General features: G+C 37.7%; 2 protein-coding genes across 5 annotated transcripts in view; one reads left to right on the top strand and one right to left on the bottom strand.

Moving 5' to 3' along the window:
- Nucleotides 1-14,578, bottom strand: part of LOC101740724 (bridge-like lipid transfer protein family member 1) — a 47,737-nt gene extending 33,159 nt beyond the window's left edge. For 2 of the 4 annotated variants that reach the window (XM_062668396.1, XM_062668395.1), the window contains exons 1-11: nucleotides 14,401-14,560; nucleotides 14,056-14,285; nucleotides 12,787-12,930; nucleotides 6,466-11,592; nucleotides 6,244-6,389; nucleotides 5,675-6,171; nucleotides 5,416-5,596; nucleotides 3,230-3,391; nucleotides 2,571-2,696; nucleotides 1,588-1,684; nucleotides 1,063-1,119 (exon numbers count right to left, since the gene is read on the bottom strand). In XM_062668396.1, coding sequence (XP_062524380.1) covers nucleotides 1,063-1,119; nucleotides 1,588-1,684; nucleotides 2,571-2,696; nucleotides 3,230-3,391; nucleotides 5,416-5,596; nucleotides 5,675-6,171; nucleotides 6,244-6,389; nucleotides 6,466-11,592; nucleotides 12,787-12,930; nucleotides 14,056-14,285; nucleotides 14,401-14,402 — 6,769 coding nt within the window. In that variant the 5' untranslated portion in view covers nucleotides 14,403-14,560. Of the gene's footprint in view, nucleotides 1-1,062; nucleotides 1,120-1,587; nucleotides 1,685-2,570; nucleotides 2,697-3,229; nucleotides 3,392-5,415; nucleotides 5,597-5,674; nucleotides 6,172-6,243; nucleotides 6,390-6,465; nucleotides 11,593-12,786; nucleotides 12,931-14,055; nucleotides 14,286-14,400 lie in introns of all 4 variants that reach the window. The other 2 variants (XM_062668394.1, XM_062668397.1) reach the window with 2 other exon arrangements.
- Nucleotides 14,579-15,483: 905 nt separating this feature from the next.
- LOC105841586 (cilia- and flagella-associated protein 43) overlaps nucleotides 15,484-17,758 on the top strand; it is a 29,380-nt gene continuing 27,105 nt past the window's right edge. The window contains exons 1-2 of the mRNA XM_012690087.4: nucleotides 15,484-15,644; nucleotides 16,445-16,608. Of these exons, the coding sequence (XP_012545541.3) occupies nucleotides 15,586-15,644; nucleotides 16,445-16,608 (223 nt within the window). The 5' untranslated portion in view covers nucleotides 15,484-15,585. The remainder of the gene's footprint in view (nucleotides 15,645-16,444; nucleotides 16,609-17,758) is intronic.

The raw sequence follows: 17,758 nt of genomic DNA, 5'->3' as shown, positions 1-17,758 counted from the left end.
CTTTTAGACACAACTAAACGATCAATTCTAGAAAGCTGACATCCATGTAATGAAATTATTTATAAAACAACAAAAATATCTAAGCGATTTCATACATAAACGTTAGAATTTCATTGTTTTTTGATTTGGTTTTTCGTCATACACCAAATAACTATACTTCCTGCTAAAATAAAATAATAAGTAAACTCAGTTTAAAACAATGATTTCAAAGTATTATTTTTATCGATTTAATTGTAAAAATATTTTAACTTTCTTTTTTAATAATTTACAATATAGTCATGGGTACAAGAGGAAAGCAAAAAATGGTTGTATTTCTCGGGTTATAATGACTGATTTCTGAAAGAAGACTGAAATAGGTAAAGATTAATTGACGCCTTTTCCGTGAAACCAGGGGAGGGAAGAATTAAAATGCGGAAATGGCCCGGGAAGAGGGCAGACTGAAAGCAGTTCGAAGTGCTAGAAACGGCAATTATAGCTTTCTCTATAGAAATTTATGAATGTATAATCTTTTGGCCATTTTCCGCTATAGCTTTTAAAGAAAAAGTTCACTAAAAGTTAAACACAAAAATGTTTCCTGATTTCTTCTGCTTAATTTGGTTAATTTTTGTCATTTGATCGTTAATTATCTTGACATTTGCAATTTTCTATTAACGAATAACAAGCTAAAACCAAATGGCTAAACCTGTTTATCACACATTTTATTTCAATATCCGACATTTTATTTCACGCACATATCTTTTGCATTCCTTTCAAATTTTCCACAAGTTATATTGTGTTCGTTTTTTTTTTTAAATATTGTTTGCTGTTGATATTCTTGAGTTTCTGTATTTTTTACAACTTATAGATATAATTAAAACTACATTTACTGTTAAATTTTTATAATAATTTAGTGTCCGTTGTTAAGAACGACCAGGGTAGTTGTAATGTTATGTCTGTTATGTCTACAATCCGTGACGAAACCCGAAAAAAATACTGCGTATATATAAACAAAGCATGGGTATGACTGGTGTTGACAAATAATTCTAACGTCTATGTGTAGCGCCCGTAAGGCCGCGTACGCACCGGACGGCGGCGTGGAGGGGAACGAGTGCGGGCGCGTACTCATCTGCGGCGCAACCGCTTGTGTGCAAACAGCATTATCTCAATTACACATTACATTACACATTATGTTATAAGTTCAAAAAAAATCATCATCAACAATTCAAAATCTTGAAAGCTTTTTCCAATCCCTCTTTCCGGTTTGTTAATTCACCAAAAACAGGCTTGTTTTTATTAATTAGTAAGTTTTCCGATTTTTTTACATATTTTACTTAATTATATAACTTCATAATGATATCCTCTTTTTGAAACAATAAAGCAGCATATACTTTATATAACACTTTTATATCACTTAATTCAAATAATTTTTACAATATAATAACTAAAATTGGAAAATAGATATGTTCAGATGCATATATTTGTATGTATATGAAAATTGCCAAAAAATTACTATATAAAGAATAATTTAGAATGATAAAATTGAGCTAACGTGATTCAAGTGAATTTATTTTACGTTATATACGCTAAAATTATATTTTTTATGCTTACCGGGAGCGTTCGCTTTGTCTACATCCATGTTGAGGAGCAGGCAGTTCTCGTCCAGTGCCTCGTCGAGCTGGTACTCCTGCCATCCTTCGACGGAATCCTATTGAAGATAAATTTAGAATAAACTACTCTGAATTCAATGTATCAAGATTACCTTTACTGGTTATGTATATGGGTAATGGACTTTTGAATGTGTACATGCATTACGTGCTTTACTTAGAGAACTTAGAAGCAAAAGCTGTTTTAATTTTGTACAAAGGGACATGGATATGGGGAATATCGTTAAAATGTATTTTAATACGTTATCACACAGAATGATTTTTCATATCTTACGATATAAATATTATATCTACCACCGCAAGCTCTTTTGTGTATGTAATAATGACTATTGAGAACTTTCTAATATCGCACATATTTTCCACCGTTTTCGTACATTTAAGAAAAACATTCTATGAGCTAAATAAAAGTAGTGTGAATAATTTTCAGCAATCACTTAACTTTAAGATTGTCGAAATAAATCGTCGTCAATCCAACTGTTCCGGAATAATTTTTTAACATTTCAACAAAAATCATTTGGAAACGAATTACACGCGGTGTACCAATCCAGTGAAAGATATACATACACATACACATATACATACATATTATATTCATAAATAAACATACAAATACACAATGTAATATAATAATATATAGTCGTACTCGCCCGCTTCGCTGCGCATTTAAAATTAACATTATTATTAGGGAGTCCAACACTCATATAAATATTAGCCTATCCATTAAGTACATGTATTTTCTACATGGATGTCAAGTTTCAAGTCAATCGGATGCTTGTTTCAGTAGTTATAACGGAACATCCGTAAAAACATTGTAGGTTTATATATTAGTATAGATATGGCTAATAACTGACAGCGCGTCATTTGGATACGAATGATCACAAAATGAATAAAGCTACGGATTGAGTATGGGCAAGTCGGAGCGCTTACCTCTAGCAGGTCCGGCAGCGCGAAGGTGACGTTGAGCGGCTTCATGACCTTGCTCTTGTAGTTGTGCTCCAGCAGCAGCGGCGTGTACAGGATGTTCTTCCACTGCCGACTCAGCACTATCACCCCCTGCACGACACATGCCCTTACTGTACACGTGTGCCCATTTGTATGTGTTCGTGCACAAGACATTGTCGTCAGCATCATGACTCAGCGGGACACTGTGTGTGCACGGTCACATCTTTTTGGCGCAATAAAAAAATATTTTATTACTAGCTGACTCGGCAGACTTCGTAGTGCCTCAATCGATAAATAACAGACCTAAACTTTTGTATAAAATAAGCTTTAAACAAACAAAAGGAATCCGTCCGACGAGGGACACATCAAAGGAAAAACAAAATTGTTATTTTTATTTAATTCTGAGCATTTCCACATTTATCTACTTTTAAACCTTCTCTGGACTTCCACAAATAATTCAAGATCAAAATTAGCCAAATCGGTTTATCCATTCTCGAGTTTTAGCGAGACTAACAAACAGCAATTCATTTTTATATACATATATATAGATAGATAGATAGATTACGAAATTATTAGTCCGATATAAGCTTCTTTAATTTAAATTTAATTAGTACTTATATACTAATGTGGTCGAGGCGGCTCACCTGGCGCAGCGTGGACAAGGAGGGCAGGTGGCGGTCGGCCAGGTCCGCCTGCACGGCCGCCGCGTCCGCCAGCAGCGCGTACCGCAGCAGCACGCCGCACAGCTGCAGTGAAGGCTCCTCCCGCAGCTGCTTCGCCATGGCCGTGTGCCGACCGTAGCGGCTCTGCCGACCAAACTCGACGCGTCACCTTCGTACTTAAGAGGCTCATGGAGTATATGGGCGCAAACGCCACTATTAGCAATAATTAACATAGTAATATACTTAGTCTGGCCATAAATACTGTTACAATTAAAAATAAACAAAATATTACATTTGAATTTGGAATCTGTAATTTTTATATGATTGCTCATTGAGTTTTCTCATTTTGGCGCCAATACATTGTACAATATTTTGCGATATTAAAATGGAGTGGGGTGATAAAGAGAACCGAATCGCTGTGATTGCATTACACAAAGTAGGTATGGAGCCAAATGCAATTTTTAATACTCTCCATACGCTTGGTATTAGTAAAATGTTTGTGTACAGGGCTATTAATAGGTGCAATGAAACCTCCTCTGTTTGTGACAGAAAAAGATCTGGCCGTCCACGTAGTGTTTGTATGAAAAAGGTGGTCAAAGCAGTAAGGGAAAGAATTCGAAGAAATCCTGTCCGAAAGCAAAAGATTTTATCTCGGGAGATGAAGATAGCACCTAGAACCATGTCGCGTATTTTAAAAGATGACTTAGGACTGGCAGCCTATAAGAGACGTACTGTTCATTTCTTAACTGATAATTTAAAAGAGAATAGGGTGGTAAAATCGAAACAACTACTGAAGCGGCACGAAAAGGGAGATCATAGAAATTTTTTGTTTACGGATGAGAAATTTTTTACAATTGAGCAACATTTTAACAAACAAAATGTCCGTATTTATGCTCAAAGCTCTAAGAAAGCTTCCCAATTAGTCGACAGAGTGCAACGTGGGCACTATCCGACTTCAGTAATGGTTTGGTGGGGTATTAGCTATGAAGAAATGACTGAGCGATACTTTTGTGAATGAACGGTATCAAAACATCGGCACAAGTGTATCAAGATACCATTCTTGAGAAGGTAGTGAAGCACCTTAACAACACCATGTTAATAATCAAGAATGGTCCTTCCAGCAAGACTCGGCGCCAGGTCATAAAGCTCGGTCTACGCAGTCTTGGTTGGAAACGAACGTTTCGGACTTCATCAGAGCTGAAGACTGGCCGTCGTCTAGTCCCGATCTTAATCCGCTAGATTATGATTTATGGTCAGTTTTAGAGAATACGGCTTGCTCTAAACGCCATGATAATTTGGAGTCCCTAAAACAATCCGTACGATTGGCAGTGAAAAATTTTCCCATGGAAAGAGTGCGTGCTTCTATTGATAACTGGCCTCAACGTTTAAAGGACTGTATTGCAGCCAATGGAGACCACTTCGAATAAGCTTTTTATACTTTAAATTGTTTTATATTTATGTATTAAACTAACACACTGTAAAAGTAATAAATATTATTTGCAATATTTTTATTTTTTATTTTTAATTGTAACAGTATTTATGGCCAGACTAAGTATAATCTAGTTTATTCTGTGTTAATATTTATTTATTATTAGCAAGATGAAACTGTTATTCTACCATATTAAATATTTAGCAGACACTGTTTTGATATGAAAATGTTCAGAATATGATTATTGTTTATATTATTGTTTAAAAACACAAATGACTGTATAAATAATTAAATATTAATAAAGCATAAATATTAATAATAATTTATAATATAATTAACAGTAATAAATTAATTAAGTATTGTAATTGTTATGCAAATAATGTTGGCGCCATCTATTATTAGGCTGGATAATAACAATGTTAATTAATATAAGTTAAAAGTAATTCATATAAAATAAATTAATGTCAAGTCATGTAAAAATCACTAAAATATGTATTGTGAATATTAAGCTATATTTTGTGAATTTTTTCGCAGTAATTACATTTGTTTGTATAAAAGAAGTTGTTGTTACTATGACCATCACAAAATGGCTAATTGTGTAAGAACTAAGACGTGGCTTTTTGTAATAAATAAGTAATGTTAAAGGTTTATAGAATTGTATTGTATTTTCATTGTAAAAGAACTTATGTGTGAAAACCCTGATTTAACGCCGACAAGTACGTCCAGAGTGCGGTCATACCTTGGGCAGCGTGTGGTGCGGCGCCAGGTCGAGCGCGGCGGCCATGAGGCTGGCGGCGGTGGCGGTGAGGCGGCCGGCGTGCGCCCGGTACAGCGCCACCACGCGGATGCCGAGCCGGTTGCACGGGTTCATCCACGCGTTGATCGCCGGCGACGCCGTGCTCAGCAAGTTCCAATCCAATCTGCATTGCAAACAGCACAATATTGTGTAAACCTTTCAAGACACGAAGCAACACTTAATATTATGGTGATTGGCAAACCTTGTAAAGTCAATTTTCTTGGTGATCGGCGTCCGTGGCGGAGCCGCGAAGTTGAACCAAACCACTTTAAGGTCTATTGCGCAGGATGACATGTTCCCGTTATCTTTGACTGGAACCATCGTCATGTTGCTGTCGTTCGAGGGTTCGTCTGGCCCTGGGGTCGAGGGTTCGGGAGGCACGGGGGGAACGGGAGGCGGCTGAGATGTCCCCAAGTTTGGAGTACTTGGCTTAGAATTAGAATCTCTCTTCCTGAACAAGTCTTCAATGCCGGTAGATCTTTTAGTCGTCTTTTCTTTATCGGGTTTTAATTCTTCTGCAGATTTAACGGATTCCCTGCAGCTCTCTGTATCGGCTTTGATCGGTTTTTTTTCCTCGTTTTGTTTGTTTGACTGAGAATGTTTAGATACTTTGATAGATACGCCTTCCAGGCCACATTCAAACATAATAAAGCCGATTGAAGTATCTTTTTGATTATCCGCTGATCCGTTCTGACAGCCCTAAAGAGGAATTTAGTTGACAAAATTGTGAAAGGCATAATTACGCACTAATCATTTACAAGACATACTTACCAATGTTTCACAGCCCTTAGTACTTGAATCGACTCTGATAAAATTGAATGAGACCTTGGAATGCTGAGACGGTATGCCCGTTATTGTGGCGTCCTTTAGCTGAGACGATTCGTTCCGAATCCGCCGTAGTTGGCCGTGAACTTTACCTTAAAGCAGAAATGAAATACCTAGGTCAAAGTACTTTTTTAGAGAAACAGAAACCTTGTATGATTGAATACTCACCGACGTTCAAAGTGAAGGTCACGTCTTCACACTGTTGCTGAGAAGTTTCTATATACACCGGCTCACCCTTCTCCTGGCCCCGTTTTCGACCAGAAGACTGAGCTGAGATCAATGCCCTTGGCCCTTTCATGATACCAAACGATTTCTTACTTCCCAGTGCTCTTAACGTCGGTCTGTAGTACAACTGCACTGATTCTAATGTTTTTTTAGAACTAACAAATTTGGCAACAACATTCTCTATGGCCATTCCAAACAGAGACACGCAAGTCAGGTCTTGGATATTGTCTAGGGCCGCAAATGAAATCATGTCTTCAACAACTGATGATTGTATGAAGACAATGTTAACTTTGGGCACTGAGACCGTGGCTTGCAGCTGCTCACAAATGGTCTCTTCGTAAACGTTGCAGTGCGGTATGGTGGCCAGTTTACATTTGTCGTCTTTACTCTGTATAACCTTGGTTTGGTTTCGGCCTTCCATCTGAGGAAGCCAGTTCTGGACATACTGTTTCTGTTTCAATATATTTGAACTTTCAACAGTCGATATGCATAATAGGCGTAGATGACTGATCACTGTTATCGGGTGAATATTTGCTAAGACCGGTGTGAGTGACTCTACGAACTTTTGAGTGCTTTCTAAAACGAGTGGCGTCAACATCATATCGACTTCTCCGCGCAGTTTGATGAACAGTCCGCTTTTACTGTCGCTCGTGGTGGTCGCTGTAGAAGTTGTGCTTTTATCAGTACTATTTTCTTGGTTATCCTGTACATTTTGTTGAATATCCCACCAACCCTGAGGGTATGGGTGTGCTTTGATCTGAGAATTGAAATGTGGCGCCAAATTCGAATAAGGACCGTGTTGGTTTTGATTGCTGTGAACGTCTTTCTTGGCAATCAGTTTAAGTATATTCACTTTTCCAAGTATTTCAAATTTTGGCAAATATTTTTGACCAACGTATACCAAGCTACCGTCGTCTGCTCTTTTGAAAAGTGGTAAAGTGAACGCATCACTGCCACTCGGTAAAGAGCATGTGGTCCAGTTAGAACATCTGTATTGTGGGAGATTTTGCATATAGCTGGCCATGAGTAAGGGGGACTCCACAATAGGTTTATTAGTTTGCATATGTAGATTAACAAGAGTCATATCTTCTTGAGATGATATCGCAGATATGAAAGATGTAGACGACACCGAACCACTCTCTGAATCTGGTTGAACTCCTGCACTCAAATTGCTGATTGTATCTGGAACATCCGCGTGCTCCGACTTGGTCAAAGAATTGGTCCATTTCTCGTTCGTTGTTATGTCATTAATTGCAAACGAACTCTTATCTCTAGGGTTACTATGGCGACTACCAAAGGAATGTTTCAAGCTTGAAGATCGACTGGGGAACATGTCCTCATCAGCGGAGAAGAATGCTTCGGAATGATTTTCGCTCGTAATGGACATAGCTCTCTGGACTTCTGGATTTAGGGCGTCTTCTTGCGGCACTTGAGAATTAAGTGAATAATATGACTCGGACACGGCTACCGACCGAGACGGAACTTTAGGTACTACAAACGTTTCATGTTCAGTTGTAGCTTGTTTCTTCGATGTTGTATTGGCGTTATCCTTAGCCACACAAGTCATCGCTAGTTTGGAATCGGAAACACTACTCTCCATTTGGGGTACGCTTAAAACGCTCTTATTCAATTTCGAATCGCTGTCAATCTTGGAGCTACCGAGAGGTATCGTGGAATCGACTAACCGAGCGTAAGGCACATCACTTTTGGTGCTCGAAACTAATATATTATTGCTGCCCTTACCCATGCTCGTGTACGAAAATCTACGCGTCAGACTTCTGCGTTCAGTACTCTGCGGAGATTTGCTCAAGTTTTGGGGTAGCGGGGACGGTATCAACGTAGACACGTTGGTAGGTTGCAAACATACATTCATCGTATTATACGGAGGGGTATGAAAAACTAGTTGTCCACTATGTAACAAGCTCTGCCCATAACCATATTCTCCTGGAGCTGTTTCTATTACATTAAACATTGCCACGTTGATGCCTTCATTTAAATCAGAAGGAGTCGGTTTGAGGAAGTTTGGTCCGTTTCGATTTGTTCCGAAGAATGCACACCCCCCTGTACAGCCACACTGTGACGTTCTACTATCATTAGGCCACAAGAACCACAATCTTTTGGTCTTGTCATCGTGAAGCCTCAAAAATTTCTGTTGAACTAAATGCATATTCTTTGGGGTTTGTGGCAGTGATGATGCAGCTTCGATGAGTAGAGGGCCCAGGGAAACAGAACCCACGCCGACCCAATTTTCATTTTCGCTTGGTCTGTTCTGGCTATTGGTGCTGCCGCTCGAATGATGGTGAACGTTTGTTTGCATATTAGTTTGTGTATAGAGAACTAATTTAATGTTGGGCAGTAATCCTGTGACACCCGTTGCGAAACCGGCCCCGTGAAGATTGCAAAAGCTAAGCCTAAGAGGCGACAACCAAGTTTGTAACGTCGTATTAGAATCGGCAATGTAAATGTCGATGAGGTCGATGGCGACGCGAATCATACGATACTTTATCTCATTAGCGGTGGGACAACGGTATTTTAATGTGAAGTCTGTCTCAGGACACATGACGTTATTCAAACCATGGTGACAATGTTTTGCAGAATTCGGCGGGATCAATTCGTTTTCACTGTCGCAAATCAACAGCAAAAACGTCTCCAGAGATGAGATTACTTGGTATAACTGGGGCAACGTCATCCGACCAGTCAACTGTCCTAATTGAAGTTCCATCATCCATGCGTACTCAACTGTGTCTTCTTCGACATTACGATTGGTGTCACTGAAGAACCCGTTCCCCCTTAACTGAAACGACGATAGCATCAAATGACCTTGATACAAAGCACCAGAATTCACTGGATTATTTCTCGAGAGATTGTTTGCAGACACCAATATCGAGGGACTCAATAGGAGTTGTAATTTGGTCTCTTTGAAGCATTTGTCCATTTCGAATCCGAATCTTTCAATAAGCACGACTGGACAAGGTGGCTCGTTCTCGCTACAATTCTTTACCAGATGCGCTTGTATGTCATGTATAATTATGGACACCGTCACGTCTAAAGGCCGATATCTGCGAGGATCAAAGGGACCTTTGCTGACGTCGGATGAGTCATCGATCGATATTTCTGTATGCTGATTCACGCTGCTTCTGTCATTTAGTTTCGTACTATTTTCACTCGTCCAATAAAACGGATCTATGTTCGGTGTCTTTTGCATGTCAGTGAAGGTCTGGTCTTCTCCAAATATATTTTCAAGCAAATTCATGAAACTCGTAATAATAGTTCCGTATGCCAATAGTATTGACGGACCCACCTCTAGTTCCACGCTTACTTTATCTGGTGCGAGGGAAGTGCGATCAAACTTGCTTCCATCTATAGGCCAATTGATCTGAGGCTGTTTTCTCATTCGCGGTATTCTCATCGGTGATAATAATATTTCTTCTTTTTCTGGTGTCGTAATGTCTGCTTGGGGTTCTGGTCCGAGCGGAGGAATCGGATGATAATTGTATTGGACACTCAACGCTACTATCGGGACCGACCAGCAATCGACCCAACCTTGGGATTTAACACATTTTTTTCTCCACTTGGATGCTTTTAATCTACAGGGAACCAGTTTCATGTTTTTGTCAAGGGATAGGAGAAGTAATCGCGAAGTGTTTACTTCAGGAAGGTACAAACTCATATCGACAGCTTCACCCTGGACCCAAATCTTAAGCGGGATGACGTCAGGCAAGAAATCAGTGAATGGCAAATCAAACGACACATCGAGTAAATCACCACAAAACGCAACGTGGTTGTTTTCTTGATTAGTAGAGCTGCAATCTATCCAATTGTACTGATTACTAACCGTAATCACCTCACATTCTTTGAGTAAAAGCGATATCTTCCACGTGTAAGGGACAAAGTGTAAAATATCTGGTCGTGCTTTCGACGCCCAGTCGTTAATTAGGTCTTGGAAAAAATCTATGTGTGTGTAAACTAGATGAGTGGTCGCCTTGCACCCAGTCAATGACAACTGCCAGCACTGATGATGATTCCAAACTAAAGGAAAATGACACTTCACAGTGTACTCTAATGTTTCGCTTTCAGCTAAACTTCTGTATTGAAGACTGGTAGTAGCTTCCAAGTGAAGTAGCTGACCAGTGATCTTAGTTGTGTAACCATCTTGTAAAACTATCCAGGGTAGGGTAACCTCTAGATATGATCCTGCACCAATATTAATGTGTACCGCGTTTGTTTCTTTATTTTTCGTGAACAGAATGTCTATGGTAGCTTCGTTCAATGTCGAGAGTCTAATATCGAATGATTGGGTCTGTCGTCTGTCACCCGGTTTAGGTTGTGGAGTGACTTCTAAATTTTTATAATTCGGGGGAAAGAAAAATCTGAATAAATGATCCCTCTGCCTATCCGCCCACGGGCCATAACTGAAATCTGTTCCCTTACCACATTTAATGTCGACGCCCCAAATAGGTGGAGCAGATTCCACTATATCTCCATTGGCCAACTGCAACAGCACAGGCTGTTCTGGTACAAGACCCGGTTCGTCCATGTAGAAATACACTTCAATATAATTCGAGCTCATGACGACGAAACCTTCACCCATGTACCTAGGAGGTTCGTCGACCATTGAAGTATAATTTGGACTGGGCGCAAGAATCACTTTACAATTTTCTGCCTTTGCTTTCACAAAATGCATCAAGTGATCTAAGCTCGAAGCAGGAGGTTTAGTGCTGTAGACTAGATGAGCTTCTTCGATACTTATCGAGAGGGTCGTCGGAACCAGACGATTGCCGAAGACTATCCTACCGGAACATATGTCTATTTTAATGACAGGTATGAGGTCACGCCACGTTCTGGCCATGGCCGCCTCGGATCTGACTGTGTCTTGTGCTCGTCTCCTTTTCTCATTAGCATCATTCATAGCCTTGTCTCTGTCGATCGAATCATCATCGTTCTGCTGCTTGACGCCGGGATCGAGGCCAAATACTTTTTCGAGTTCGCTATACATTTCGCATCGATTATAAAAGTGCAGCTCGAAACCATTTAAGACGATCGATAATCGGGTATCGGAGTGTGATAGGTCTGGAATAGTATTTGACGAATCTTTATATTGAAAAGAAACATTATTTAGAACACTAGTCTACAAAAAGAACCTTTTACATTGACCTTAATTATCCAATTAACAGATATAGTAAGGCTTAAGAAACGTTGAGAAAATCGCATTAAATCACTATACAATAGAATAAATATCAAACAATATGTAATTATAAATATCATTAGCAGTTTTCCAAATTGTCTGTTGATCATATTTCTTTACATCAAAAGCAGATAAGGTCAACAGATAGTTATCGGTCATTTTCTGACCGTGAACAGATATGGACACTGTTAAGAGGAGACATTGTTAAGGGATAGTTTCAAATGTCCCATTTTATGTTCTGGGTTATTAATAAAAAAGGCATAATAAAGAAACCAATTCACAAATAATTTAGACATAAATTTAGCTTTTTTGCCTAGTTTCGTGGACACTAATTTGATAATCGGTTTAGATGTGGTCGTCCACATGATTCAGAACTTGAGGAAATTACTTTACATAGTATGATAGACCACTTCCACATCAAATAAAACTTAGTAAATTTAATAAATTGATTTACAGAGTTAAAACTTATGTTAATTTGCCAAAATAGGTCAAGACAACAGAACTAGTTCTTCCGTTTCTGAGAGCTAATCAATTACTGAAGGAAGAAAATGTCAAATTCTTATTAACAGTAAGCCACAAGTCTTTCCAGTATTTTTTTTCAGCACTCACAAAATTAATGTCTGTACATTTGTTTATTCAAAAGCTAAACGCATAGACATATTTTGCCTGGTTGATAGTCCAGTTTCTTGCCATCTAAACATGAAATGTGACATGTGACTACTTTTATGGTCCACCATCTAAACTAAATTAAATACCATTTGCTTTATGATAAAAATAAATAGAAGGGAGTAATATAATTTATTTTAGGTACATTATATTTGTTTGATATTTTATCCAGCTTTTCATGTATCAAAATAATGCTATAAAATTTTTCATTGAAAATGCCTAATAAATAAGTTACTCAAATTATACTACTCATACAAAGTCACAAAGACAACTCAGTTTGAGAAAAATCATTTTACTTACGTTTATAATTAACAAAGTTATGGTACTATTAAATAAAGTTGTGTATTAAAAAAGGTATTGATTATTCTCACACTGAAAACATATTGCAGAAAAATATTTAATAATTAGATTACCTTCAGAAACATCCTTAGGTACATATGACCTCCACCACCTAAATATCAAGTATCCATCTTGAATGCGTAGTGTATAGTCATAGTTGATATACACAATGTCTCGAAACATGATCTTGCCTGACAAGGCATTTAAGGTAAATGATCCTGAAATGATTTATGTTTTTATTTTTTTATTGTTAGAATGGGTGGACGAGCTCACACCCCACCTGGTGTTGAGTGGTTACTGGAGCCCATAGACATCTACAACGTAAATGCGCCACCTACCTTAAGATATATAAGTTCTAAGGTCTCAACAACGGCTGCCCCACCCTTCAAACCGAAGCGCATACTTCTTCACGGCAGAAATAGGCAGGGTGGTGGTACCTATCCGTGCGGACTCACAAAAGGTCCTACCACCAGTAATTACACAAATTATAGTTTAACGGGTTTGATTTTCATTACACAATGTTATTCCTTTACCGTGGAAGTCAATAATGAACATTTGTTAAGTACGTATTTCATTAGGAAAATTGGTACCCGCCTGTGGGATTCAAATACCGGTGCAGCGCTAGATATGAATGCACCGGATGTCTTATGCTTTAGGCCATGACAACTTCAAACATGTGTAGCACATTGTTCTATTGAGTTAAGAAGATTATGAAAAATAATTCACATTTTTCTACCGCTAAAACTATATGCTAACTGCCTTCCTTTGCCAGTTCTTAACATGACAGTTGATAAAACAGCAAAGGTACTTAAACAACTAAGTATATGTGCTTAATACCTAGTAGCTAAAAGCTTGTAGATTGTTGAACTCTAGAAAGATCTCTTTAGGTCCAGTTGTATAAGGAATGCCCAATATTAACCTAACACTACAGATATTGTCAAAATCAACCAATCAAGATTAAAAACAATTCATAATATTCACTCAAGTTTGAATCACCTACTTTTGTAACATTTTGATAACAATACATCATTATCTGATACCAGTAAAGTACAATTGGTTTGGTTGATTTGTGTTTGCATTCAATTAATTACTAAACCAACAAACTATAGTAGAAAATTAAAATCCTTAAACAAAACTAAGTATTTGTTTTTCTTTATTACAAAACAAACTTCATTAAATAAATATCTCACAAATAATTAAAATACAGATATTCAAAGGATTTGAATTATAGATTTTAAGTAAACTTACGAGAATTAATAGTGACGATAATATGTATAAAAACTTTATTAAGCACTTACACAAGGGTACAAGGTTCAAAATAATTGTGAAAAACAAATACTCACCTATCTTAAAATTCTCATCTTGGAAATAGAACTTGTTGATCAACCTCGTTAATATAAAGCCCAGGACTCTGCTATTGTAATAAGTTATATAAACAACCCAAAGCATGGCCGATATTAAGGACACCAGGAGGAGGGCGAAATTTCGATCCATTGTAATATTTCCTATTTCTAGCGAGGATGTGTTCCATCTTTGAGCCACTGGGTCGTCCCACGAGTCGGTCGTATTATCCCTGAACATACGATTTTCATCACTTTATTAAATTTCAATAAAGAATTTAGCTATAAAAAGTATTAAACAACGAATATAAACACTGAGTTATAGCTACGCAAATATAAATTACTCACATATTGACAAGTAAGTTGATATTTTTATCTTTTTTCACATCTTAAGTGCAAACTGAAAGCTAGAAATAAAAACACTGTACGAGTTTTTCATCTTTCATCTTATTTTTATTGATATTTTCCTATCAATTTAATCACCAAACTTCAACTTCCCGTCTTCAGAACAATTTTTGACATTAATGACAATAAATCGGTAAAATATCAAACACGTTCCATTTCACGTATGCACTATTGTTTCATTATTTTTATGACTAACACCTTACAATTAATAAGAAAGCTTACATGTGCAATTTACTATTTGCAAATTTGCAATTTGATATAAACTAAATAAGACCCAACATTAGCCTAAAAAGTCTACTCGACTGTAAAACATTAGGAAAATAAATAACATGCAATAAAAAAATCCAATCAAAATTAATTCCATTTTTATTGATCTAGCTATACACGCACACCATCCAGCTCATGTTAATTAGTTACCGGTTCACAGAGACACTACAATTTAAATGACATCACCTACCTAGAGACAATGTCTAAAATAACTGTTTACCTGAACCGATGGATAGATGATTCTGTAATTTCTGTAAAACCCATTCGTTTTAATTCGATAACTCCCATACTATGTTCGCCACTAATTATATTCCTGACCCGACTCACACACCAGCCAAACATCGATGCTCTAAAGTACGTTTTGAATGACCTGGATCCACTAGCCTACATAGTAGTAGGTACATAGTACCTACATAGTGACTTATTAACGGTTTAGCATCTCTGAAACTTCGTGTCATATGTAATATCCAAATAGAAAATAAATCTCAGGTGTTTTATATCTCTCTGATGTTCACTATATTTTTACCATTGACTGGGATATTATTCCATTTGACCTAATCTCGTCTAATTTCGTTTCGTCTCGTTTCCTTCCATTCCATTAAATATAATAAAGTAGTTGAGGAGGTTTTTAAACTCGACACGGACAACAATGGCGATGCAGGAAGCCGTATAGTAAGAATACCATACATAGATATCTAACAATATTTCATTTGCCTGCTACAAAAAAAATCCATTAGCTTGTTACCAAGGAAACCTCGGAGAAATCATAAGCAAATAAATTGAAAACACACTAACTTTTGAAGTATTTATTTAATGACAGTGAATTAATTTTAGCATAAAGAGGAAAAAATAGACTAAAGTATGGTGGAAAATTCTGTTCAGTCAGCGGAAACAGAAGGAACCTTCAATCCTAAAGTGAGGCACGTATTAACATAAATAAATCTATTTGTAAGATATCTAGAAAAAAATGAAATAGTTCATTTACACATTGAAAGAATCCAGAAATTGTTAGGTACTGATATTAATTGACGACATTACTGTGTGTATACCCATGTCTATAGAAACAATATAACGGTCCGATTCGAATCGCTCAACAATTGTGTCCCAGGCTCAGTTGAGACCAAGCTCATCTGAGACAGACTAGGGGTAAGATGACGCAATTCGTGCGGAGGACGTGTCACCCAGGTTCCTTACCCTCACTGGACACCGGACCAGCGATCGACGGCGACATGCGAGTGCTAAGCCTTTGAGCTGACGGGCTTTAAATAGCGAGATGTCGCCAGTTCATAACCCCACGATACCACGCTGGGTCAAAACCAGCGTGGTATGGAAGAGTGTGGTCAACCGTCATGCGGTTAATCTTACGCAAGACGTATCTAAAGCAGCTTACACGCCATATTCTTGGATCTGCCTTGCAGCTAATAGGATGGCTGGTATTTTGAAATCAGATGGTTTGGTAACACCGTCATATTTGATTCCGCCGTGAACCAATAACGCGGTGGGGCATAAGCTCTGTCCCCGCAATTTAAAACTATTTTCGTCTATTCCTATCGAGCAGCGATTGCTTGATGTTATACTTTAAAGAAAAGGATAATCACCACTCCACTATAATTGAGATTTAGATTGCGTTGAAAATCAGCAGTAACATTGTCATTGCCTCGTTTAACCGTCTACTTCAGCCAATACTTAACTTATTCGTTATTATTTATATTTTAAGCAGATGGGCGATCCCGCATAGATTAGATTTTCTAACATTTATTGGAAAAGACGTTTTGGCCGTGGGACACGATGTGTACATCATATTCTTTAATTTCAAGCACAATACTGAATTAGTTTACGTTGCTAACAATGAAAAGGCGGGTGATGGTGTGGACGTTATTGCCGGTATGTTTTATTCATTTAACACGGACTCGTACAGATTTATTAACATTTATTAACATGAATTTGTAAAAATTGTAGAATATAATTGTTACGCGCTGGGGTTCGGGATAAATAAAAATTCTACCGAAGTATAAATTGAAACTGTATTAACAGTTAGAACACTTCAAAATTCTTAATTCACTTCTTCCGCTTCGCTTCAGGTGATCCGTTCGCTGTTTCGCATCGAGTAGATCCGTTTACTGACTGACTTCGTGACATCTCCTCAACGCTTTTGTAGTCGATACGACATCCCTAGATTTATCGAAAACATTCTGTGCAAGTCGAGTAGCTTCGATATTCGTTTCTACTATTCGGCGATAGATGTCGCTACTCTTACTTGCGTAACATAATTATACTGGGAAGCATTAGTGCTAGGACCAGCCGTAATTCATCCAGAAAATCATACAAGGGCGTTAAGACTTATTCGTTGCAAAAAGGCAATAAAATAATTTCTATATAATAAGTTCACGTTGAAAAGACCCGTAATCTAAGCCGCACATTGCGTTCCCTCGATATGGCGTCGGGCAATTTTTATTTGTATTACATTGTTTGCAAATAGCATTGGTGAAACTTCTCCAAGGTGTTTTTATTTCTGTTGCTCTTTTATGAAATACTGGCATCGTCATTATCATCAGGTAGCAGCAGCCCAGAGTCGTCCACAGCTGAACATACATGCATAATAATATATGTAGGCCTCTTCTAATACGTGCTTTTAAACTCGGTCTGCAGTTCTTCCAGTTCGTTCCTACTGGCCTTTCGTAAATCGTCATCTGGCCGGAGACACCCCGAGCTGCGTTTGCCGAATCGCGGTTTAATCTTACCATGAATGTCTATGGGGTACTGATATAGGCTACATTTATTTCAATAAAATCATTAAATAGGTTTTTAACTGAATTCAACCATGCGATGCAATTTGAATTCACGATCACGTTCAAGGTGAAGTTGTGGTATTCACGTTGTTAAAATCCGGCAAACGTATAGCACTGGATTTACGCCAATACTAAAAGTTGTACCCTTTTTATATTTATAAATATAGATCTTATATAATCTCGATCGATTTCAAATCAGACGTACGCAGTCGTTTTTTCATATAAATTAGCGTATCAAAGACTCC

This window comes from Bombyx mori, chromosome 4, assembly GCF_030269925.1.
Source record: "Bombyx mori chromosome 4, ASM3026992v2".
Lineage (NCBI taxonomy): Eukaryota > Metazoa > Arthropoda > Insecta > Lepidoptera > Bombycidae > Bombyx > Bombyx mori.
Note: the sequence above shows the minus strand (reverse complement) of the source record. Positions and strands in the feature narration are given on the sequence as shown.